The 25,890-nt window shown below is 46.5% G+C and overlaps 2 protein-coding genes across 3 annotated transcripts in view; one reads left to right on the forward strand and one right to left on the reverse strand.

The window, feature by feature from the left end:
* The first annotated feature begins 330 nt into the window (after positions 1-330).
* On the forward strand, positions 331-9,332 carry MMGT1 (membrane magnesium transporter 1). The gene is made up of 4 exons (XM_033137500.1): positions 331-472; positions 3,567-3,619; positions 5,119-5,222; positions 6,686-9,332. The coding sequence occupies exons 1-4, from the start codon at positions 391-393 to the stop codon at positions 6,846-6,848; spliced, it is 402 nt and encodes a 133-aa protein (XP_032993391.1). The 5' UTR covers positions 331-390; the 3' UTR covers positions 6,849-9,332.
* Positions 9,333-14,154: 4,822 nt separating this feature from the next.
* LOC117039929 (integrator complex subunit 6-like) overlaps positions 14,155-25,890 on the reverse strand; it is a 43,571-nt gene continuing 31,835 nt past the window's right edge. Inside the window, exons 12-19 of one of the 2 annotated variants that reach the window (XR_004425807.1) lie at positions 22,959-23,174; positions 21,589-21,712; positions 20,861-21,003; positions 20,493-20,724; positions 16,238-16,636; positions 15,401-15,494; positions 14,701-15,094; positions 14,155-14,315 (exon numbers count right to left, since the gene is read on the reverse strand). Coding sequence is in view for 1 of the 2 variants with exons in the window: in XM_033137322.1 (XP_032993213.1) it covers positions 14,995-15,094; positions 15,401-15,494; positions 16,238-16,636; positions 20,493-20,724; positions 20,861-21,003; positions 21,589-21,712; positions 22,959-23,174 (1,308 nt within the window). In the remaining variant the exon portion in view is untranslated. Of the gene's footprint in view, positions 15,095-15,400; positions 15,495-16,237; positions 16,637-20,492; positions 20,725-20,860; positions 21,004-21,588; positions 21,713-22,958; positions 23,175-25,890 lie in introns of both variants that reach the window. The other variant, XM_033137322.1, reaches the window with a different exon arrangement.

Raw genomic sequence — 25,890 nt, forward strand, 5'->3', positions numbered from 1 at the left:
AGGTGCTTGGTGACAAGAGAACAGGAAGAGGCGCTGAGGGGGAAGAAAAGAGGCGCCAAAATCACCCCCTCAAAAACTCGGGGGCGACCGAGCCAAGACAGAACAAGAGAGAGTCAGGGGGCGAAGAGGGGCGTGTGGCGCAGCCATTGGCAGGCCCAGCTGGACTCGGCCCCGCCCACTTCCGCCTCCTCCCTCTCTTAAGCGCTTGCTTGCTTCAGAGGCTCCCACCGGCCTCCGCTGCGCCTTACGTCATCACCGCGCGCCGATCGGCGAAGGCCCGACCCTTCGCGTCGCATCGCGTTCGCGTCTCAGCTCTCGCCGGAAGCTTCCCGTTGGCCTTTCGTGCGCGTGCGCGGCCCCGGCAGTGCCTGTGAGGGAGCAAGGCAGACGATGGCGGCCGCCTCTCTGTGGAAAGGGCTTGTCGGCGTCGGACTCTTCGCCTTGGCGCACGCGGCCTTCTCCGCCGCGCAGCGTGAGTGGCTCCGGCTTCCGCCTGCGGCGGCAGCAGCGTCCCATCCCCTCGCCCTACGCGCATGCGCACCCTGGCGGAGGGGGCTCTCCTGGTGGGCTTCGGCGCCCCCCTCGCCGGCCGACCCAGCCTCCTCCTCCTCTTCCTGGGAAGGGGCGCGGGGGCGCCGAGGGTTTCCAGCGCGAGCAGGACGTGTCTTCTGGGATGTGCCGCTTCCCGGGGGGGGGGGGAGGCTGGCAGTGGGGGTCGCTCAGGTTCCTCGCTGGCCCGGGGCCGCCAGCGCTTCCCCGCCTCACCTACTTAGAGGGAGGGAGGGAGGGAGGGAGTTCCCCCTGCCTCGCTTGGAGGAAAGGGAGGAGGTCCGTGTCATAAATGGCGAGGGTAGAATTAACCAGTGCCGGATTTACGTAAAAGCTCAACAAGCTCTAGTTTAGGGCTCCACTCCCCAAAAAAATTAAGGAAAAAAAACTGAATGTACATTTCCAATATATAAGATAAGTTCAACAATTACTTTGATAAAATACATTTTTTGTGATGTGCAAATGGCTTTAGATACCTATTAGGTTTATAAGTTACCATATAGCATATATTCAACACACAAAAACAGCGACAATTTGTTGTGGACCAAGGACAGCTGCACAAATCAAGGGCCCCATTACCTTCAGTAGCTTATAGCTTAAGGCCTCATCAAGCCTAAATCTGGCCCTGACCAGCTGCGCAGCATGGGAATTGTTGTAGAGTCGGAAGGGGATCCCGTGTGACAATCCTGCTCTGGTTGACTGGGAAGGAAGCCCTGTTGTGTTCAGTAGGGCTTGCTCTCAAGTAAGGGTGCATAGGGCTGTAGCCTTGCTGTGGGTGAAGCTTATGCTGATTGGAGCCCGCAACTTTTTCAGGTGTGGTGAGACAGCAGAAAATTGAATTTTATGAGATGCTAGTGAAATACCCATTATTACGTATGGCAGCCATTGGACCCTGGGAGGGATGGATTGCTGCCTCCTCACATTCCCAGATACTGAGCATTGTACCCATTCCTGGTACCATCTTGAGTTCTGTTTTTCCCCACGCTAGAAACAGACAGGTTTGTGGAGTATTAAGAAGCAACTCCTGATGCAATGTGTTGCTTGATCTGGTCTCTACATCTGTAATCTGTACGCCAGATTAGCTAACAATAACCATGCAAATCCCTTCAGGGTTATGTACTCTGTGCTTCAGTATGAATCCTCCAGATACAGCAGTCAAGATTTTAATGGGAACAGCTTGTTGGGAACATATCTAACCAGTTTTGTAATATCTAGATTGGTTACTGGTTTGCTTCCAAACTGTTCAAGGTGTTGGTTTTAATCTTGAAAACTCATCATTGCTTGAGACTCTGGTCCCTAAAGTTTGCCTTCTCCCACATCAGCCTTCATTCAGTAAGATCTCCTACTGAGGCCCCTTTGAGAACCATTAAAAATAATGTGGGCAATAATGAAGGAGAGGGTTTTCCCAGTATGGCAGGCCAGTTGTAGAGTAAAATTTAAAGTAGTATTGGGGAATGCTGTATTTTAGAAGATACTTCATGTTTTGCTGTTTTAATTGCTATTTCACGTGCATTCTGCTGTGTTGACTACTTTTCATTGTTTTTTATTTTATTTAAAAATTGCATTGCATACCACTCCAGGATAAATATTAAGAAGAAGTAGTATAGAAATACCAAAAATGGATGAGTAGCTGGGCTAGTAATTTCATGGGCCTCTCCTGGAACTGTCACATGATGGGTTTTGGTGACTGGACTGGTAGCATGCTGCCAGACCTTGGCCTAGTTCATAAAATACTTGGATTGAAGGCAGCCAATGTGAATCCCCCCCATTTGTGTCTTTTTGCTCTAACATATATTGTAATCTGTGGGGTAGGGACAGCTTCTCTCTGATACAGGCACTTGGACACTGTTCAACTAACCAGTTAAAATAGTACAGTAGCGGGTTGTCACCCCAACTCTATATTTGTGTACTGACACTCTGGCCTACAACATGAGTGACTGCTGACACAGTACCAGTTGTAACTTTTTCAGCTTGGATGTGAAATTGCATTGTGAATTTACACAAACTCGCGTATTTCTGGATCAGGGCAGTCAGTTGGACAGGAGAAACTAGATGGTGGAGTGATTTCTTCCTGTTGCTGGCAGTGATTCCCTGTGGTGAGAAGTTTGGGAGAACAGTTTAATATGTATACTGAAGCAACATAGACTGGTTGCCTTTAGTTGAAATAGTGATTAAAGGAAAAGGGACCCCTGACCATTAGGTCCAGTCGTGTCTGACTCTGGGGTTGCGGTGCTCATCTCACGTTACTGGCCGAGGGAGCCGACGTACAGCTTCCGGGTCATGTGGCCAGCACGACAAAGCCACTTCTGGCGAACCAGAGCAGCGCACGGAAAAGCTGTTTACCTTCCTGCCGGAGCGGTACCTATTTATCTACTTGCACTTTTGACGTGCTTTCGAATTGCTAGGTGGGCAGGAGCTGGGACCGAGCAATGGGAGCTCACCCCATTGTAGGGATTCGAAATAGTGATTAGTGGTGGTCTAAATGCAGCCCTGTTTAGGGAAGTTTTTAATTTGTGACTCTGTATTGTATTTTGGTATTTGTTGGAGGCAGCCCAGAGTGGCTGGGGAGACCCGGCCAGATGGGCGGGGTATAAATAATAAATTATTATTATTATTACTAAATGAGCTTGAGGCCTTTCTGTAAGATACATAAGGGGAAGGGTCATGGCATGCAGAAAGTCTGTGGTTCAGTCCCAGGTATGTATGGGCAAGACCTGGCTGAAGCCCTGCAGAACTGTTGCCAATGCTTATGGACAAGTGCACTAAAGAACTGACTTGGAATAAAGCAGCAGAGAGCTACCAGTGATCATCTTGCATTACTCAGTTATAGCTGTTGGACACATTTCTCTTGTGTGCAGTATGGTGATGAGTTAATCCACCAAGGCCAGATTTGAAGATCTGATTAATCAAAGAAAAAGTGAGGTGGAGGTGGATTTCATCTGTAGTGGAGTTGGTAGAAAACCCAGCTGTGCGGAAAGGAAATCAGATTAATTTACCAGTATGTCTTCATTTTGCAGATCGCTCCTACATGAGATTAACAGAAAAGGAAGATGAAACTTTGCCAATAGATGTAAGTTAAATGTTCTTTTTCTTTCAGTGATGGAAGTGCTGACTTGACTGTGATCTGTAAGATGACATGTTTCCATTTAAACTAGTATGGTTGCAATGAAATGTTGTAAGAATATTAAGGTCTTTTATTTATACATAATGATTTTATTAATGTACCAAGCAAACAAGGCCACATGTCTGAGGCAGACAGTCCTGACATCATTTTGACTCTCAAAACTGACCAAATGTTTTACCAAATGTTCCTTTGCAAGGAGGGAGTGGTGAGGGAACTTCCCAATTGCCCAGGAATTAAAAAAAATACCATCTCAAAGGAATGGCCTGGCTACCCAGGAAAACAATCAGTTAAGACATTATCACCAACACAGCTTAAGAGGCGCTGAGAAGGGCAGCCTCTTGCTCTGTAAATTACTATTGTTTGTATAATGTATTTTACATTGTAATGTAGCCAAAGCAAATTCCAAGTATATTGAAAAATGTACTTGGCCAATAAATTATTATACTATTCTATTCTATCATATAAATTGACAAGCAGGAGAAAAACAAACTTCTCAGATTTCTCTTGAAATCTGTTGGAGACCGCCTTTTGTGTGATGTATCTGGGGGGTGGGCTTCGGGCTGCACCTCTTTGGTGATGTACGGATGATGCTTCTGGGGGGTGGGGGCTGGACTCTGAGGGGGATTTTTTGAGATGTCTTTTTAAGGACGGGCAGCCCTTTGTTTGGGGTTCTTTCCTGCTCACCTGTGTGTGAGGAAGGTACCCTGTTGCAACAGAACAATAAAGATCAAGCTTACTAGCTGCTTTGCTTCTCAATCTTCTCTGGTTGGCCTCTGTTTTTTTTACTCCTACCAATGGAGAACCTGCAAAGGACTTTACAAGGGCTCTTGTGTACCCCATAAGGGAATAAGGGCAGATTTTTGTGTGTCACCATGCTCCTTCCCCTAATCTGCAGCCTACATTGCAGTGTGACTGAGATTCATCTGAAATTTGGCATCTTCCTCTTCTCCCTTAGCAGCATTCCTTTAGGAATTGCCACTTTCTCCAGTCAGTTCTTTGAAAGCCTCTGCTTTTCTCCCCATACTCTGCAGAACAAACAGCCTCTCCCTCTCCCATTTGGCAGGTATTTGTTTGCATGAAGCTGTTGTGTGGGATCCGCTGTCTACTTTCCAGCCTAATGTAATCATCCTTCAAAAATTATTACGTATCATTGTGAGGCATTCTACCCATTCCCACCCACGTCTGCCCCTCCTCCTTTCCACACTAGATGGCTAGATATGGTTGGGAAGTAGTTGCCAGGCTCATGCCTATTCAGCCATGTCAATAACCTGAGGTGTCTCAAGTCCAAAATTAATACTGCTGCATTGCTCATTTCTGAAGCCGTGAGATTTCCCATCTTGAAAAGCACAGGGGTTGGATATTTAAGACCAAACAAGAGGGGGAATTCTATTAGCAGGATTTTACTTAAGTCACTCAAGTGCTGTTTTCTTTTTAATCTGTTACAGATAGTTCTTCAAACACTGTTGGCCTTTGCAGTTACCTGTTACGGCATAGTACACATTGCAGGGGAATTTAAAGACATGGATGCTACTTCAGAGCTGAAGAATAAGTATGTTTTTACCCATTTCTTTCTGCTGGCATTATTACTTTGCTCAGTGCTTTGCTTTTTATTCTTTCCCCCACCCTTTACATTAGGCAGCTTTCCAGGTCTGTTTAAAGAGGAGGGTTTCTCTCTTTCTGATCAATTAAGAAGACATTTAGCAGTTGTTATTTCATCGTTTGCACAATGCTGTAAGATTGAGAAACTACAGCTTGCCATACTTCCCTCTCACACATGACAAAGTTTAAAGAAACCTGTTCTATGCTTTATGTCTGTCAATGACTATTATTATTAGTAATTATTATTATTGGATTTATTAGTTACTTTTTCTTTGCTACTGCAACTAAAAGTGACTTACACACATTAAAACGGGGTGGTGGATATCCCCACCCACACTAAAAGACCAGATAGTTAAGAGCTTGTCTTCGGTTTAGTGCATCCTGGACTTCCAGGCCTTTGACCATTTTGGTTGCCCTCCTCTGGACACGTTCCAGCTTGTCAGTATCCTTCTTGAACTGTTCTGGGCACCACAGTTCAAGAAGGATACTGACAAGCTGGAATGTGTCCAGAGGAGGGCAACCAAAATGGTCAAAGGCCTGGAAACGATGCCTTATGAGGAACAGCTTAGGGAGCTGGGTATGTTTAGCCTGGAGAAGAGAAGGTTAAGGGGTGATCTGATAGCCATGTTCAAATATATAAAAGGATGTCATATAGAGGAGGGTGAAAGGTTGTTTTCTGCTGCTCCAGAGAAGCGGACACGGGGCAATGGATTCAAACTACAAGAAAGAAGATTCCACCTAAACATTAGGAAGAACTTCCTGACAGTGAGAGCTGTTCGACAGTGGAATTTGCTGCGAAGGAGTGTGGTGGAGTCTCCTTCTTTGGAGGTCTTTAAGCGGAGGCTTGACAGCCATCTGTCAGGAATGCTTTGATGGTGTTTCCTGCTTGGACTGGGGGTTGGACTGGATGGCCCTTGTGGTCTCTTCCAACTCGATGATTCTATGATTCTACTGCTTTTTCTGCCTCCCATTATCCCAGCAGGCTTATTGCCACATTTTTGGTAGCCATCCTTGGCCTGGCCCCAGCATCCTTCTTTGATGTCCCAGTGTTGTTCCTGTGGTTCGCCACCCCTGCTGCTGCTACTTCTAGCTAAGAACAGATCGTATTTTTATCTTGGAGTTTGATTTTTATCTCTCTGCCTCCATTGTACTGTGTGTTTGCTGTTGCTGGTTTTCTCATGTGATTTTAATTTTTATAAGCTACCCTGAGCAATGCATCTTCATTTGAAGGGTGGAATGGAAATTCTTACTAGTATTGGGGCAGGAGGCCAAGTTTGAACTTTCTAATATGTCCCAGGAAGATCTGAAGGTAACCTTGGTTAAGGCATTTTAACCAGAATGGGACTGTGAATTAACAGTTATGATTTGTTGCCAATTGCACTTCTCTCCTTTTTGTTCTGCTTTTTGTTTCAGGACATTTGACACATTAAGGAACCATCCCTCCTTCTACGTATTTAATCACCGGGGCAGAGTATTATTCCAGTCCCCAGACACGGTCCATTCTTCCTCCAGCAGGGATGCTTTGTCGTCTAGCGCATCGCTGAAGTTGCGAAAATTTGAACCTCTTCGCCGTTAAAGATTTTTACAGATTATTCTAAAAATAGAACAGGACACTGAGCTATAACATTGGAGTTGGGGGTGTAAACACTTTTATTTCATTTCTGGAGCAGTATTTATATTGGTCATCCAGACTTTATAAATATATAGATACATATATATATATAGTTATTAAAAAGGACCTTCTTCAAACACTGTTAATGACAATGACTGAATTTTGAATTGGCAAAACAGTTAAATTGTTGCTAGAATTATGCTGGGAAACATCACTTTACTTTTTGTCCATTAGCCCACCATCATGGTTGATTCAAATTTAGTGAAAGCAAATACTTTATTTCCTAAAAGTAGGTGATTGTTTTAATGCCACAGATGAGCACAGAAGAAAGGGGGTATTGGCTTATGCTGCTGTTCAGTTAAATGATGAGGAAGGGGGGTGCTTTGTGTCCATCCCTTCCCTCCCATCCTTTACACAAAAGACAATGGTGATTGTGTTTCTTTCCTGTCTTCAGCACTTTGGCTGAAGTAATGTGGCCGCTGTTATATGATTTGACCGGCATGGCAAGGGGCACACAGACATTAGGACAGGCAGTTCTGAAGTGGGAGTTTTACCCAAACTGTTGCCAGAGACACAAAAGCTCCCTTCGTTTATTGCTCAGTGTCCTTGAGCTACCTTGAAATGCTCACAGGTTTTGAAGGGAAATGGATCATTTTTGAGATCCATTGGTGATCTCACTGGGGGTTAGGCAGGAAAGATGCTGAATCACACCATCTGCAGTCTCATCCACTTTGCACCAAGCAAGTGCCGGCTGTTGCCTAAGCTGGAAGCAAGGTGGATCGCAACAGGATTACTGCTGCAAAGCAGGAGGGCTGTACCTAAGGAAGGGCTGCAAGTCTGGGTGAGGATGGGACTGCTACATGAGTCAGTGGCTTATAACGCACAAGGGTCTCAGGGACTGCTTAGGATGTCTGTCTTGAGATGCCACAAGGCTGTACAGTTTGTTCTTGCAACGTGAACCAGTTGCTTCCTGGCTTTCTGCTCAGAAGGGTGCATTTTAATCCAGCTCCCTCCATTTACAAGAGTGCACTCACTGAAAACGTAGGACAAAGTTTGTCCAGAGGTGGGAGAGTTGCTTTGCTTTTGTTTAAACAATTTACCCCGTTTGTCTTGTTTGTCCACTTTGCTGCATTGGTCTTTTGCCAATGGCATCTTCAAGTCACCTGCCTTGGAGCATGTGGGGTGTTTGAGCAGAGGGAATAGATTTCTGTCAGTTCACTAAATTTAATTTGTCCCCATGTTTGTTTGCCATAGATTTAAACTGGTTGGAGTGGGCTGCAGGAAAGCTGTCCGTCTCTCCCTGGCTGTAATGGCGTGTTTACATTTTACTTTTTCTGCAGTGAAAGAAAGGTGCCCCATCCATTTGTGGCAGCACAGTATAGATACATGGGCATCAACTGTTGGTGCACTTGTGATAGAATAAAACGCATGCATTCCACCCACTATGGTTTGCTCTTTTCTCTGCATGGTGGTTCCTGGTTCCACAAAAGGCACCCTAACCACACTGGTCAGGATGGTTGAGCTGTGACTGTAAAGAAGACATGGCATTGTTTAAACTCAGATTGCTGCTTGTTTATGGAAGTTATTTCATTGTTACAGTCCCCCGTCCCCCAAGTACACGCAGTGGCAAACTGAACATAAAGCCTGCTGCTTTGTAATGGCCTTACTGTTCCCTTCCCATCCCTTGTCCTGGAGTGAAGACTCCTGCTCTGTAAAAACCTGAAAGTGCTTCAGAACTAAGCACGGAGAACAGCAGCTGGTGGGATCTCCTTTTCTTGACAAGAGAGACTGCAGGTCTTATGCTTCACCTACTTGATGGTTCACTTTAATATTTCCTTTAAAGCCAGTGAGGGTCTCCCAGCACATTTTCAGAATTACAGCTGCTACTGTTGGGAGTTAGAGCCAAGTTTTTCTTGACCCTGTATGGGTGATCTGGGCTGCATAAAAAGATATCGTCGTCCCTTGTGGTAACCCAGCTCCCTGTGGATCTCATTGCATAAAATTGAGGTGGGGTGAGAAAAGTACCCAATCCAAGTCTTGCAGCACAGTCCTGAATGTTTGCTAGGAAAAGGTCGCACAGTACAGTAGAGCTTGTGGGCTAGTGGCTGTGTGTAAGAGAATGGCTGGTGTCACAGGTGTCCTTCAGTTTGAACTCCCCTCCCCCTGCCTTAGTACCATGTATGAAAATCATTTTCATCTAAACTCTCCTTATTAACCAGGTGCCTACAAACCTGGCAAGAACCTGCTTTGGGTTGCCAAAAAGGCTCCATCACAGCAGGCATCGCTGCATGAACGGAGTCCTCCCCATGTTTGTGTTTTAAGTTTGCAACTTGCAAGGAGTAGCAGCTTGAACCTCCAGCATTGATGTTAACTATCACTTGTGCAAAACTTGTTCTTTCATTTTTGATCTTGCATTGCCTAATAAAGAACTAACATCCTTAAAAAGCACATGGGTTATGAATTCTTTCTTCAAGGATTGAACTAAGAAAAATGCCACTTTTATAAAGCTTGAAGGATGGTTTTAAATACACCCATTATTTTTCTCTTTTCTTTGGAAAAGGCTTGTTTTACTGCACTTGCTACTGTACTGGATTGAATTTGCCTTCTGGTTTGCATAGAGCAGTGGTTGGCAACCTTTTTGATCCCACAGGCACAGTAAAGGACTCCTGGACGGTTAAGTCCACTCAAAAGGTGACTGGGGTTGCGGCACTCATCTCACTTGCTGGCCAAGGGAACCGGTGTTTGTCTACAGACAGATTTCTAGGTCATGTGCCCAGCATGACTAAACTGCTTGTGGTGTAAAGGAACCTTCCCGCCACAGCGATACCTATTTATCTACTTGCATTGGCGTGCTTTCTAACTGCTAGGTTGGCAGAGGCTGGGACAGAGCAATGGGAGCTCACCACATCATGGGGATTCGAACCACCAACCTTCCAATTGGCAAGCCCAAGAGGCTCAGTGGTTTAGTCCACAGCGCACCCACATACCTTCTACAGGCACAGTAGAATCTTACGGGCTACTATAGACACTTTCCCCAGGCCTTATTTCAGGAGGAAGACATTACCTGGAAAGCATGCAAGCAACTGAATCCTAGTGCTAGTTAGAAGCCTGTGACTTGAATTCTCTGTACAAAAAGCGTACCTGTTTTTTGAAAAGCATTACTGCCCGTCATCTAAGTTGGCAACTTTTTAATACATAAGATTTTTTCAGTATGAGATTATTGAGGCAGGCAGAGCTCCAGCTTCAGCCTGAAGTAGCAGCATAGAACAGCTCTTTTTGAGAGACGCCCACTAAAATTTTATAAACAGCAGCTAAATTAGATAGCAGTGGCCATGTCTGTTTATGCCGGGGTAGGCAACCTAAGGCCCGGGGGGCCAGATGCAGCCCAATCACCTTCTCAATCCGGTCCGGGAATCGGCATGTTTTTACATGAGTAGAATGTGTGCTTTTATTTAAAATGCATCTCTGGGTTATTTGTGGGGCATAGGAATTTGTTCATCCCCCCCCCAAAAAAAAATATAGTCCAGCCCCACATGGTCTGAGGGATGGTGGACCGACCCATGGCTGAAAAAGGTTGCTGACCCCTGGTTTACGCCCACACAGGTGAGAGGAAGTTCTAAGGAACTGCTATTCTAAAGCTCGTTTGCAATACACAAAATGCACTTTCCCTGTCTCTTGGGATAAGAGTAGAGTGGAATTTGAAGTCCAACAATATTTGGAGGACCACAGGTAAGCCACCCCTTGAACAGGTTGTGTTTTGATAGCAACACCACCCCTTTCTCTGCAACGCCCTTGTATTGGTACCACTGTATTATGGCAAACAGCCATGCAGAATATACCTAATTTGCCTAGCAAGTAAATTTTAATATAGTTGACAATTGCCTGCCTAGCCAGCTTACTAAATTTAAAATTGTTCCAACTTGAGTTAGCATCATTAGCTAAGGAGCAATAACACCCAGCATGCAACTAGTTACTCCATACTCCACACAGAGAACAAGCAAGCTGATAAATCAGGGATGTGGTCCCTGCTTTTTTCTTGGGACTGCAATTCCCATCCACCCCAACCAGCGGTCAGGGAGGAGGGAACTCTTGTCCAGGAGCACGGGAACAGCCATATGCTGTTCCTTAGTAGAAAGTTTTCATGGAAGCCTTTTGAAGACAGGTGTAAGCTGCAGTTTTTCCAATCTAAACCAGACTTCTTATTTGTTCCAAAGTTGCTTTAAACAAGTTTGTCTACAGGTAAAAAGTGGGCACTCAAACAAGTATTCCTCATGTAAACATTTTCTCAAAGATAATGCATGGTGGTGGCGGCTGTAAAAATCAGACCTGCACACATGCATAATTTGAATTTGGACCCACGGCTAGTTGGGTATGTACTGCATATCTTGAAATATTATGTCACCAATTTACTTAAGCAGGTGTACCCTGCAGTTCCCAAATTTGTGTTTTGCCGCATCCCTCCATAGGACCTCCTTGCTCCCATCACACTTATTAGATGTGAGGTCCCAATTTCTTCTGGTTCGAGGCCTTTAGCATGGAGGCTGTCAGCTTTCACATACCAGCACGGTGAATAGGATATTTTAAAAGAAAATGTCACCATTTTGCCTGCCCCCAATCAAGGTGGTGCCTCCCCAAAGTTTTAAGAAGTTAGGAATTCTTAAAGCTAAACAGAGCAGGCAGGCGCACCTGTGCATGAGGCAACATCAAAATGCAGGCGTGCATTAGACCGTCTACTTCAAAATAAAAAAAAACCCTGCAACTGGTCATCTAGAGGTAACTTCTTAATTACAGGTGAAACTCGAAAAATTAGAATATCGTGAAAAAGTCCATTTATGTAAGCAATTGTTTTCATTAGCTACTGGAGTTTAATATATGAGAGACTCATGACATGCAAAGCGAGATATGTCAAGCCTTTATTTGTTATAATTGTAATGATTATCGCATCCAGCTGATGAGAACCCCAAATTAACAATTTCAACTTTGGGGTTTTCATCAGCTGTACACCAGAATCATCACAATTATAACAAATACAGGCTTGACATATCTCGCTTTGCAAGTCATGAGTCAATCTCATATATTAGTTTCACCTTTTAAGTTGAATTACTGAAAGAAATGAACATTTCCACGATATTCTAATTTTTCGAGTTTCACCTGTACTTGTCTCAACTCCCATCATCTATGGTCAGCTGAATCTCCACTTCCCTCCCTAGAGATGTTTAGGACAAAGCAGAGCAGCTAAAGACTACTTCAGTGCAAGAAAACGAGACAAACTACACAATTAGGGTAGCACTCACATGGGTATGTGTTTTGTGCATGTGTCTTCTACCATGATTCCAGGGAGAGCCCTGCCTTGTTTTGCCAATACCAGCCTGCAGAACTGGCAAATTGTGTTCACACAAGATGAGCCCCAAAAGGACCTAGCTTCAGATAAATTATGTGCATAACCAGAATCTGTCAGCCAAGGTTATCCTTAGCCAAAAGCACACACGGCCATGAGAGAGCAGCTCAAATCTTTAGAAGGTTCTGCTCCTGATTAGACCAACTTGGGAATGGGCTTCTGCTAGGGAAACACACACCAGCTTGTTCACACATAGGGTTCTGGAAGGTAAATCAAGCAAATATGAAAATGTACTTTGGTAGTGTTGCCTCAAGTCACAACAGGGCCCCCGGTCTTCATTTGCTTTCCTTTTATCTCACCATTCCTTGCCCTTCTCCAGCCTCTGCGTTTTAGACTACAACTCCTCAATTCCCATCAGTCCATGCACAATATGGTTGTGCTGACTGGAGTTGATGGGGGTCATCAGTTGTAAAAGGCTGCGCTCTATTCCCACTGCAAGGGGGGGGATCATGAAGAATCCAAGGCCTTGCTCTGTCAGAAGAACAAATCTGAGAAGTGACTTATGCAGACTGCTGTGTAGCTGCACACCAGATGAGTAATGTAAAGTCTTTTGTCATTGCAGTGGCTTATTTTTTGCCTTTGGGTTTTTCCTTCATCCAATTTTGGCTCAGTCAGTGCCATGGAGTGCAGCTTAAAAGATTACTCAGAGCATGGCTTCAAACACTCTCTACATTAAGTCTTTCCAATTTTATTGTATTTTATTGTATTGTGGTGTTTTAGCGGCTGTTGTTCCCACTTGCACAAGTTGTTATCTATGTGTTTTTTTTGTTTTTGTTTTTACTTGTATGGGCCTATGGCCGTAAATAAATTCTATTCTATAAGTCTTTCCAACAGAGAGCTGGCAGCACCAGTCAGGTCATGGCGCATCCAAGTACCAACACCAAGTGTTAAAGAATGGCAGCAAGGTCAAGCTTATCAGACACCATTCCTGCTGAAATGCAAGTTGTGCAGCCCCACAACCAAGGTCATGGTCTGCACCCCCATGCTATAATGGCAGTTGGAAGGGAAGTGTGCTTGGGCCACCCTTGCCAGAACTAGGTCAGAGCTCCTTCTGCTCCTGTTTGAAGTTAGCCTTTTCTCTTCTGTGTAGGAGAGGCAGCCCCTATTCCCAACTGGAAAGAGGATGCTTTTCAGATCTGGGATACTTCCACCCGGAAGGTGCAAGTCTTTTTGATGGGGCATACGGTAGAAGCTTCCCTCATCAAGGGTTAGATAAAACGTGAGCCAAACTAGTGCTGTGGAAGCTGCTCAAATTCAAAACTGAAGCTCTGTTGCTTCAAAGCCGGGGAGACTGGGCCTAATGTATGGAGCGCCGTATCCCATTGCAGGGGCCCAAACATAAAGCAAGTCATTGGCATCCAAGAGGAAGCAGTCACCCCACTCCTGGCTAAGCACCACTATGGAATGCAAAGGGACAATCTGCCAGTGACTGAAGAACATAATGTGGAAAATCAGGTGGCAACTATAGAGTCAAAGCAAACCATGTGAACCAGCTCCTCCTGCAAAGAAGAAATGTGCATTCCAAAAGTCAAAGTGGTCTTTTGGAGGAAGGAGGGAAGACAACAGCAGGGGTCTTCTGTTTTTGGGGTGTTTTGTTCTTTTGTTTCTTGTGCTTGCAGGCAACTGGGATTACCAGGGATTCCTCATCAGCACCTCATTCAGATTAGGCACTTCGTAGGAAACCATAAAATGATTTTTATTATTTACAAGTGCTAAAAAAATTCATCTCTGTGTGTGTGTATATACACACACACGCACACACTGTTTGATATATCAAATTAAGGATCTGGTAAACAACACTGTCCAAAATAATCTCTTTTCATATGAACATTCAAAAAGTGAAACACACACACGTACGTGTATTATTTGGGGGACAGGGATTGTTTTTGTTTGTTTGTTTTTTAAAAACCCCAAAGTTTCCTTCTAAGTGCTTCCAAGGCCAAGTCCACGTGAAGAGTCTCCATCCTCCTCACAAGATGAAAGAGAACTGAAGTCAGGACCTGGGGAGCCTCAGGCACGCGCTTTCATAAAGTCTGCAGACAAAAGAGAAGAGAGGCTGAGGTAGGTTGCTTAGTGGCTACCAGGAGCAGCAGTCACAGGGCTCTTGACCACTTTTCCTCAACCCAGTTTCAGCAGCTGCTTTACTCTCAAATTCAATGATACCCTGAAAACTCATGCCTGGGTCGGCTGCCAGTTCTCAGAAACTTTTGCCTTCGTGTCTGTAGCAGCAACATGCACTACCATCACGAAGGGATTTCTCTCTCTCCTCTTTTTTTTCCTTTTTGAACAAAGGCTCTCTCCAACACAAGCGCAGATAAAACGTATGCATTTTTGTTTTACCAGATTCGACCTGCTGCCTAAAGCAGCTCTTTAAAAAGTGTCTTAGAACAAAGGTTCAAATGAGTAAATTCTCGTCACCTGCAGCAGAGGGCAGCACTGAGTGTTTTTCTTCAGCCCACTGAGCAGATTGGGCCCTTCAATGTGAGGTGGGGAGGGAGGGCGCCAGACCCCCTGCAGCAAATCCATTAAGGTCACAGCCCAGTTTCCATTGAGAGAGGCTTGCAAATGTAAAAAACTCCACCCTTCTTCTCAGATTCCAACAGAAAAGCCGCCTGACTGCCAGGGGCAGCTGCTGCTACGTCCTCTTCAGCTCCTCTTCAACACAGCAAACTTGTTCTCCCTGGCCCATGTACTCATCTTGCTGGGGCACAATTATCTACTGTTGACATGATTAACTCTGTTGTGCAGGCTGTTGAACTCTATTTCCTCTAGTATTCTCTCTAAGTGCTGAATTAACACCCGTTTTTTAAACCTAAGAGAAAGAGGGGGGGGAGCAATTTAATGTGGGTTTTGCACTTCTGTTCCAAGTTCCCCCTCTGAAACAAACAAATGCCTTTGCATTACTCTGTAGAACATATGCATGGCCAGAGCTGGCACACCCTCCTGTGCTTGGAATGTTAAGTCCCAGCAACCTATGAGCAAAAGAGGTTCCTCCCACCATCAAAGGCAGCGGTTTCAAAGAACATCTTGCAGCACAATAAGCAAGAAGCAAACAGGCCACTATCATAACACATGCACATAACTGCTCAAGCTTTGAACATGTCATCTGGATACAAACCTTGCTGCTTCCTTGATAGCAAATTCAATGAAATATTTTTGAATTTCAACAGGGCCTTGAACTTCTTCAAGGAGAGAGAAAATCTTTTCAAAATCTACAGTTAAAAAACAAAACAAAAAGTGAGATCATGGTAGCGATGGTAAGACCATCAGAATCCTGCCCTCAACCCTGCCCTTTGCTTCCAAGCAGTGGCTGCTATCTCAAACTCTCCCACAGTGCTGGAAGCTAACCATGGTGGAATTTTTGCCCTTATTAGACCCTCAGTGTCCTCCTAAAGGCCACTCCTCTTCATTCCTGGGGCGTAGCTGTTTGTGCAGGATCGCATGGGACAAGCCTGGTGATAAATGAGCCAGTCTGCTGCCTCGACTTGACCCTCCTCATTGCAGAAAAGACATTTTTTCCTGCTAGCACAGATTTCCTCCTCTCCCCTTTGTAACAGCACTCCACACTAAATTGACAAGTCACTTTCTCTCGTGGTCATGTTCCACAGGTTTCTAAATGTGAATTCCACTATGATGGGTGGCTGCTGCCATTTACAGACGAACTCTACAATTACATTTCTGCCAACTCTAAAAAAAAGAGATCCTCACAAATTCTGAAAGGTGCCAAGCTAGACTGGCACCGTAGAAAACGCCCCGCGCGCCCCGGGAACTGAAGTGTCCCTGCAATAAATGATAGAGGCGGAGAATGAAATACCACAAGCTTCATCAGAGCTGCCTTCCATTTCACACCCATGAAAAGTCAGTCTGCTTTTGGATGCCCTGGCACTCTATCTGGGCTGGCGGGAGCAACGCAGGACCTCCCTCAGGACAACCCAGCCCCCTCTCTGACACTCACTTCTCCCGGGTTTCCGGACCTCCTTCATCACTTTGATTTTGATCACTTCGTTGCTCCCTTCGAACATGCTGGGCGTGATTTTCACCGAATGGGACACGGTCCCGGGTGCGGATCCCGGTAGGAGTTTTGGGTCCCCTGAAGACACACTGTAGCTGACAGGTCTGCGAAGCAGGGAGCTGGCGACAGGCCTGAGGTCCAATCCGTCTTCCCCGAGGCAATTCAGCTCGCCGGGCAGGGAGTCCACCTCGCCGGGCAGGTCATCATCCATCAGGGCTGCTGGGGGCAGGGGGATCAAGGCCATCATGGGCATAGGCAGCCCATCTCCCTGCTTGTCCAGGGACTGGAAGTGTTCAGCTTTCTTCTCACCGTTGCCATCCAGGACCGCATTGCTATTTGCATCTGCCAAAAGAAAAAAAGAGCCCTCTTAGGGAAGTTTCGTAATGCTCAATGCCGTATCGCAGGCACACCCAACCAGTACACCAGCTCCCCACCCAAAAGGTCAACAGCTTTGACCTGAACCCCCAAAAGGGCCATCCTGTTCCCTAAGAAAAGCTCAAGAACTTTGACCTGAGCCCCATAAAACAGGGTCTGCTCCCTAAAAGAAGTTCAACAACTTTTACTTGAACCCCCCAAAAAGGGGTAGATCACTGCCAGTCTTCAACTCCATGAGTAGACGGCACTCTCTTGGGAGTTGGCCATCCCTGATCATGTTTTTAATATTTGGTTGGGAGCCGCCTAGAATGGCTGGGGAAAGCAAGCCGGATGGGCCGGGGCAGAAATAAATTATTAGTATTAGTAGTAGCTAAACACCCAGCAGAAGGCACCTCCTAGGCGGCTCAAGATCCTAATTCTAGCAATGGGAGCACCACAGCAGAAAGCAAAAAATAGGACCTAAAAATGAAGCGGGGAGAGGAATTTGATAGTTAATTACACAGTTAATCAGTCAAGGAACAAACCAGTTAGGCTGTGTTTAAACAACTCTTTCGGCAGTGGTAAGGTGTAGCATGAATTCATTTTGATAGCAACCAACAGGAATGACACCTGTGGTTTTAAAAAAACAACCAACCTTTTGAGATCAAATGGCCCCAAGATCAAGGTATCTAAAGGACCCGCCCCAGGTCTCTCTGCTCCCAGGCAAACCAGGCCCGTTTCCTTACAGTGGTGGCCCAACTCGGCCCTCCAGCTGCTTTGGGACTACAATTCCCATCATCCCTAACTATTGGTCCTGTGAGCTAAGGATGATGGGAGTTGTAGTCCCCAAACAGCTAGAGGGCCAAGTTTGGCCACCACTGCTTTACAAGCTCAGCTCCCCTATTTTTGGCTCATCAGTGGTAACCCTTCTCTTAAAAAAAAAGTTTCTATTTTTTTATAGTTTGTATTAGGTTCTTAAGGGGAGAGGGTGAGGGCTGCCAGGGAGTGTGCCCTAGCCGACAGAATGGCTGGGGCACGTTCCTGTCATGAAGTTCAGTCGTTGTTTGAAGACTATCCCTGCCTCCGGGTCTGGTCTTGACTGGATGGATAGTGGAATCAGCAAGGGAGACCCACATGACCTGTGCAATGCCAAGTCAATGATTCACAAGACCGCTGCCACCCATGACTTGAGCGTGGCTGGAGGACTTGACCTGGCCATGTGTGACAGAGACTTGGTTGGACGAAGCAGACAGGCCTGTCCTTGCTGCTGCTTGTCCACAAGGTTTCTTGTACACACAGCAACCCATGGTTTTTAGGGAGTCACTGCTTTGCACCAGGCGCCCTCTTGGGAAGACCCAGTCCTCTGAGTGCATGTTCCAGAAGGTGGGCAATAGGGGCACTGCAGGATTCCTTTTGGTGTACCGACCTCCTCACTGCACCAATGATTCCCTGCCCAAGCTGCTTCATGTCATGGCAGATGTGCTCCTGGAGACTCCTAGGTTGGTTGGCCTAGAGGATTTTAACATCCACACCGACACAACCTTACAAGGGGCCGCTCGGGACCTCATGGAAAGCATGGCCTCCGTGGGGCAGTCCCTGAATAAGTTTGGCCCAACTCATAGTTGCGGACATGCCTTAGACCTGGGGTTCACCTCTAGTGATGGGGGAATCTGACATTAAGTAAAAGTGAAACAAAAGAAGTGTCATGACCAGATCACTTGGACTTCTCCATGACCCTTCCCCTCTGCAGGGAGTCAGGACCGATTTGGATGGGCCGCTCCTGCCACTTAATAGATCCAATTGGTTTCCAGAGAGTGGTAGGGGGTGCTTCATCCCATGCTGATGGCCTTTCAACTGATTCCCTGGGGGCCCACTATTGACCGTCTGGCTCCAAAGCGCCCTCTCCGATTGTATGGAGCTTGGACTGCCCCGCGGTTTCCCCCCGAGCTGAGGGCAATGAAACAATCACGGAGATGGCTAGAGCGCCGGTGGCGGAAAACTCATTCTGAATCGGACCAGACACGAGTTAAGAGCTCAACGTCGAGCCTAGTGAGTGGCAAGGGCAACGGCGAAGAATACTTTCTTCCCCGTCTCTATTGCATCTGCAAAAAACAGCAGCAGGAAACTCTTTCAGGTGGTTCGCAATTTCACGGAACTACCTTTGTCACCGGGGCCTTGTAAAGACCCCAAGATCTCCTGCAACAGTTTTGGAAAGTTTTCTGCAGATAAAATTGCTCAGGTTTGGAAAGGGGTAGACTCCACCGTGGGATCAGGGACGGGGTGGGAGAGTGCTAAGAGTCCTGTCTAGTCAAGTTGTATGGAATCAATTCCAATCTGTTCCACTTGCTTGGACGAGTGAAACCAACCACCTGTCTCCTTGATCCTTGCCCATCCTGGCTCATGAAAGCAAGCCGGGAAGGATTGGGTGATGGGATCCACTGGGTGGCGAATGCTTCCCTCTGTGAGGGCCACTGAAAGAGGCAGTCATTAAACCGCCAATATGGCCTTCTGGACCATCTAGAGGGGCTGGGAGCTGCGGGCACTGTTATACAGTGGCTCCACTCCTTCCTCCTGGGCCGTGTTAAGAAAGTGGTGATGAGGGATGAGTGTTCAGACCCCTGGGCTCTCACTTGTGGGGTGCCTCTGCCCCCATGCTTTTTAACATCTACATGAAGCCTCTGGGAGAGATCATCAGGGGGTTTGGGCTGGGCTTTCATCAGTATGCGGATGATACCCAGCTCTGCCTCTTTCAAATCGGAATCAGTGAAGGTGGTCAAGGTCCTGTGTGAGTGCCTGGAGTCGGTTGGAGGTTGGATGGTGGCTAACGGATTGAAGTTGAATCCTGACAAGGCAGAAGTCCTATTCTTGGGGGACGGGACAGGCTGGTGTGGAGGACTCCCTGTTCCTGAATGGGGTAACTGTGCCCCTGAAGGACCAGGTCCACAGCCTGGGAGTCATTTTGGACTCACAGCTGTCCATGGAGGCATAGGTCCATTCTGTGTCCAGGGCAGCTGTCTACCAGCTCCATCTGGTACGCAGGATGATACCCTCCCTGCCCGTAGACTGTCTCTCCAGAGTAGAGCATGCTCTAGTTATCTCCTGCTTGGACTACTGCAATGAGCTCTACGTGGGGCTCCATTTGAAGGTGACTTGGAAACTGCAATTTATCCAGAATGCAGCAGTTAGACTGGTGACTGGGAGCAGCCGCTGAGACCACATAACACTGGTCCCGAGAGACCTGCATTGGCTCCCAGTACGTTTCCGGGCCAAATTCAAAGTGTTGGTGCTGACCTTTAAAGCCCTAAACAGCCTCAGTCCAGTATAGCCGAAGGAGCGTCTACATCCCCACAGTTCTGCCCGGACACTGAGGGCCTTCTGGTGGTTCCCTCCAAGAAGCAAGGTTACAGGGAACCAGGCAGAGGGCCTTCTCGATGGTGGCACCCGCCCTGTGCAACGCCCTCCTGTCAGATGTCAAGGAAATAAACAACCAACTGACGTTTAGAAGACATCTGAAGGCAGCCTTGTTTGGGCAAGTTGTTAATGACTGATATTTTAATGTACTTTTAATATTTTGTTGGAAGCTGCCCGGAGCATGCTTGGGGAGTTTTGTTTCAGTAAGTTAGCTTGCTTATTTATTATAGTGCTTCTGGGTATGTTTTATTACAATAGCGTCAAACAGTTCAATTCCTCTGCTTATAAAAATGATTCCAGAAGACAAAACCTCAGTGCACACAAGACAAAAATATATATGCATTTTTCACCGAATTACACACATTGTCAAAAGCACACAAAGAGGCAGACGGAAATCGCTCAGGGAGCCTTTAGGAAGCTAAGCACAAATTACCATTGAAAGCTGGCATGGCTTTGAGGGTGGTGTTGGCTGACGTCCCTGAAGCAGAAGGGGGCCCCTTCCCACTGATATGGTTGGCTATCGCTGGTGGAGACTGGGGCCGCCTCAGCAGTGGGGACATACTGCGCCTCCTTTTCAGAGAAGCTGGCGTGTTGGGCTCTCCTGGGCGCTTGATTTTGTTCTGAGGACCAGCGACGAACTCGTCTGCTTCATCAATCATCATGCCCTGGAAGACACATCATTACCCGTTAAGAACAACCCACAGCATTCTTCTTCTAGTTTTGTAAGAAAGGGGCAACTCCACTCATTCACGGGCAGTGAGAAATTGCCGGGGGGAAGGGGACCCCATGAAATCGGCCTACCTTCTTATCCTGCTTGAAAGGGTTCCCAAAAGTATGCAGTCTTTTGGGCTGATCTGGGTCAATTTCTCGTAGTGGAGGGGGCATCATCTTGAGATATTCCTGGTAGTTCCCCATCTGAGCCACAGGGACACTATGAAGGCAGTCTGCAACAGAAACAGAAAGGACACTACACTCCATTTCCAGAAGACTGAAACTTCCCGAAAGGGTCATTCCACATCATGTCACCCACCATCTCGGGTTTTGGATGAAACTTGGTGTATACACCCTTCCCTTAAATTTCCCCCCTCTATCTCAAACGGTTTTAATTTTACAGCACTTCAAAATTTCAAAAAATTGGCACTGTATGTCCCTCTTTAGATCCTTGGCACATGTACATTTTATTTTTTCCGCCTCCATAAAAAGGCATTTATAAAATCTTTTGAGCGCTGGTGTATTTTTTCCTGAAATCCTCATCTTATGGAGCTCTGTGTAAAATTTCAAAGAGATCTGATAATTGGTTATGGAGGGAAAAAAACACTGGAGCATGCTGGGAGATGCAGTTGGGGGAGGGTTCAAAAAAAAAAAAATGGTGATCGCGCCGATCCAAGCAGTGATTGTGGAACCGTTCGCGGGCCAGATGCAGAGGGCAATTGAGCCGGATCTGGCCTGCAAGCTGTGGTTTGCCGGCCCCTGATCTAAAGGAACCAAAGTACAACCTCAATTCAGTGCCACACAAACACGGCACCCACCTTCGTCTTGGCCAAGAATGAGCTTGTGTGTTTTCAGCAGGTTCGTCCTCATGCGGGTCAGCTGGTCTAAAAGGCTGCGGCGAGGAATATCGTAAGCATTCCTGTAAGCCTGTGGCTTCAGATCCTGTTTTTTGTCAAAACAAAACAGATCATTTGCAAAGATGGAAACTGCAAAGCAAGCAGTTTATTCCCCCTTGGTGCCATGTCACACCCACCTTGTTTATTTTTTTCATATATATAAATTTTTTTATTAGTTTTGCAAAACGTAACATTCAACTGCTATATAATATAGAAAGCCTTTGGCTGCAACAGCCTGAGACTTCCCTCCTCCTCGACTCATGGTTTCCCTATTTATAATCTAATACTGCATTTTGGAATTATAATTATTACTACTAAATACTAACCATCAATCAACCATTTTTATATTATACTTTGCAATACATTGGTACCTTGGTTTGCATACATTTTAGATTACAAACAAGTCAAACCCGGAAGTGCGGGTCCTGGTTTGCAACCTTTTTTTTGGATGACAAACAATTTTTGGGGGGGAGGCCCCACTAGCGAAAGCAGACCTTGGGCTAAAACCTGTTTTGGTTTACAAACGGACCTCCGGAACAGATTATGGTTGTAAACCAAGGTACCACTGTAACTGATAAAGTCCACCTTACAAAACTTCTTGCAACCCTACCACCATTGGGCTAATAATATCCTTGCTGCAATTCTTGCAGATAAAAAGTCTTTTATCTTGCTTATGAATTTCATTACCTACAATGCCTAATAAGAAGGCTTCTAGTTTGTTTTTTTACAAATATATATTTCAACATTTTTAACGTTCATAATAAATCATTTCCCAGAAAGCCTTCATCTCCTTACAGACCCACCACATACAGTTAAAAACAGGCATGACCAAAATGTGTTTTGGGGGCCCAATCCAGCCCGCCAGTCGGTTTAACCTGGCTCCTGTGGCAGTTTATTTCCTGGGATAAAATAAAAAAAGCCCAACTTCAATCCTAAAAGCAGCTCAAGAACTTCAACCCTAAAAAAAGCTCAACTTTGGGATAAAATCCTAAAAGCAGCTCAACAGCTTAAATCCTCAAAGAACCACTCCAAAAAACTACTCCAATCCTAAATAAAGCTCAACAACTTTGGGTGGAAATCCCCCAAAAAGCTCAACAATTTCAATCCTAAAAAAAGCTCAACAACTTTGGTCAGTCCCCACGGCCCTTCACTCCATCCAGTCTGGCCCTCTTTGGATAAAGCTTGGACACCACTGGTTAAAAATCACCTTCCTTTCCACCCCCCTTCTTTTCTTTCCATTCCCGACGACGACTCCATTTCATACGTTTGAGCGAATGTCGCTGCACACCCACCTTGTTGAAGAGCCCTATGTGGAATCCGGCAAATTCCTTTGCGCTTGTTTCGGACAGCCTGAGCGGAGATTCCCCCGAGATCTCTCGGAGCAGCTGTTTGAAATCCCTGTTCTGGATAGGGGAGAGGCCGCTAGAGTGGTTCTTCACTTTAATGCCCGTCTCCTGCGGCACTTTCTTGCCCACCGAACCTATGATCCGCTCTGACTCGATTTTCGTCTACGACAAAAGCACAGGGTACATTAAGCAAATGGCAGTCAGCGTAAAGCAAATTCTGGCTGCGTCAAAAGGCAACCCAAACCTGCTGTCTACATACTGAAAGAGTTGCAGGGGTTAGCAAGCTTTTTCAGCAGGGGGCCAGTTCAGATTTTGGAGGGGGGGGGAAATGAATGGATTCCTATGCCCCACAAATCACCCCGAGGTGCCTTTTTTTTTTTTTAAAGGGGCACATCCCCTTATGTCAAAACATGCTGATTCCCAGACCGTCCGTGGGCCAGATTGAGAAGGTGATGGGGCCGGATCCGGCCCGTGGGCCTTTGTTTGCTTCCCCATGGATTAGAGCAGGGGCCGGCAATTTTTTTTTGCCACGGGCCAGTCCACTGTCCCTCAGACCTTGTGGGGGCCAGACTAGATTTTGGGGGGGAAATATGAACTAATTCCTATGCCCCACAAATCACCCAGAGTTGCATTTTAAATAAAAGGACACATTCTACTCAAGTCAAAACACACCGGTTCCTAGACCGTCCACGGGCCGGATTAAGAAGGCGATTGCACCGCATCCGGCCCCTGGGCCTTAGGTTGCCTACCCGTCATCTAGTCCATGGGTAGGCAAACTAAGGAACGGATTGAGAAGGCAATGGGGCCAGATCTGGCCCCCGGGGCCGTAGTTTGCCTACTCATGGTTTGAGGGTTACTTGTCACAGAACTCCCAAGATTCAAGGCCTGTGTCTAAAGCAGGCATAGGCAAACTCGGCCCTCCAGATTTTTTGGGATTACAACTCCCATCATCCCTAGCTAACAGGACCAGTGGTCAGGGAGGATGGGAATTGTAGTATCCAAACAGCTGGAGGGCCAAGTTAGGCAACCACTGGACTAGAATTTCACTGGAAAATAAGGCCCTTGCTTCAGTATTTCAAGATGCTTCACCTGGAGGGGAATGCCGATTTCTAGAACTGCAAGCATGATACTCAAGTGAACATTTCCAAACTCTCCAAAATCAGCAAAATCCACCCATGTTGTGTGTGAGCTGAATCCTTCCATCCTCCTTGTCCATAGGAAGGTAGAAAGCTTTAGCCGACATTTACCACACTTTTCCGTCTATAGGACGCCCCCATGTAGAAGATACCCCCCCCTTATTGAGTATTGAGCTATGGGGGGAGGACTATTTGGGGGGAATGCCAAAACTCGCTCACCCACCAGAAAGCAGCACACAACCACTCACATCACAGAAACCACCTATCAGCTGTCCGGCAGCTGCCAATCACACTCCCACTTGCGGCAACAAGGGCAACTGTCTATTGGCTGTGGCAGTGGGATCGGGAGGGCTAACAGCAGCGACCGGGCAGTTGTGACACGAGCAGCTGTGTGCCGTGTTCCGGTGGGCAAGCGGTTTTCGGCACCCCCCCCATCAAGCAGCAAATGCCAAAAATTGCCCACCCGCCGGAACAAAGCGTGAACCCAAGATGTTCAGTGGTGATTTGCCTCTTGATTGTTTGGGGGGAGGAAAGTATCCCGAAAATCGCTCGCCCGCCGGAACAAAGCGCGAGCCCGAGATTGGAAGCAGCAACTGGAAGCGACACAGGCAGTTGTGTGCTGCGTTCCGGAGGGTGAGCGATTTTCGACATCCTCCCCCCAACGACCTAGCGGCCAATCACCACTAATAGGCTCGCGCCAAAAAACCATTCGCCTGCTCAGCACTACCCGTGTATAAGATGACCCTAAATTTTGAACCCCATTTTTAGGTCAAAAAAGCTCATCTTATACACGGAAAAATTCGGTAGCAGCTGATTACTCTATTTAATATTCGGCAAAACCAGAACAGGAGGAAGCACTGGTCGCATTTCTTAAATACCATGGGGAACAGGGCAAATTTGAGCAAGGGAATAGTCCATGGGTAGTACTTTGGCCACCTCATGAGAAGACTCCCTAGAAAAGACCCTGATGTTGGGAAAGATGGAGGGCACAAGGAGAAGGGGACGACAGAGGATGAGGTAGTTGGACAGTGTTCTCGAAGCTATTAACATGAGTTTGGCCAAACTGTGAGAGGCAGTGAAAGATAGGCGTGCCTGGTCTGCTCTGGTCCATGGGGTCACGAAGAGTCGGACACGACTGAACGACAACAAAGGCAAACTAAGGCCCGGGGGCCGGATCCGGCACAATTGCCTTCTCAATGCGGCCTGTGGACGGTCTGTGAATTAGAGTGTTTTGACATGAGCAGAATGTGTCCTTTTATTTAAAATGCACCTCTGGGTGATTTGTGGGGCCTGCCTGGTGATTTTACATGAGTAGAATGTGTGCTTGTGTTTAAAATGCATCTCTGTGTTATTTGTGGGGCATAGGAATTCGTTCATTTCCGCAACCCAAAAAAAATCTAGTCCAGCCCCACACAAGGTCCGAGGGACAGTGGACAGGCCCCCAGCTGAAAAAGTTTGCTGACCACTGGAATAGCACTTTGAAGTTACAGATTTAGGAAGTCTTTATGAAAAATGGGTTCAGGAAGACAGGAGGCCTTCAGCCACCAGCCACACAAGATTGACAGCTGCCACTCTTTCAAATCATCCGCAATGTTGACTGCAATGCTCATTAGCAGCAAACTAAAAACACGCGGCAGGTAAGGTACTTCTTCAGTACCTTCTTCCAGCAGCCCCCCACCACTTACATCAGCCTTCCTCAACCTCAGCCCTCCAGATGTTTTGAGACTACAATTCCCATCATC

This window comes from Lacerta agilis, chromosome Z (assembly GCF_009819535.1).
Source record: "Lacerta agilis isolate rLacAgi1 chromosome Z, rLacAgi1.pri, whole genome shotgun sequence".
Taxonomy (NCBI): Eukaryota; Metazoa; Chordata; class Lepidosauria; order Squamata; family Lacertidae; genus Lacerta; species Lacerta agilis.

What these genes read in the sequence shown, in the direction of transcription:
- MMGT1 (XM_033137500.1), top strand. Translation starts at nt 391, where the DNA reads ATGGCGGCCGCCTCTCTGTGGAAAGGGCTTGTCGGCGTCGGACTCTTC. An exon ending in ATGAAACTTTGCCAATAGAT is followed by an intron (nt 3,620 to 5,118) that starts GTAAGTTAAATG and finishes AATCTGTTACAG; the next exon opens with ATAGTTCTTCAAACACTGTT. An exon ending in ACTTCAGAGCTGAAGAATAA is followed by an intron (nt 5,223 to 6,685) that starts GTATGTTTTTAC and finishes TTTTTGTTTCAG; the next exon opens with GACATTTGACACATTAAGGA.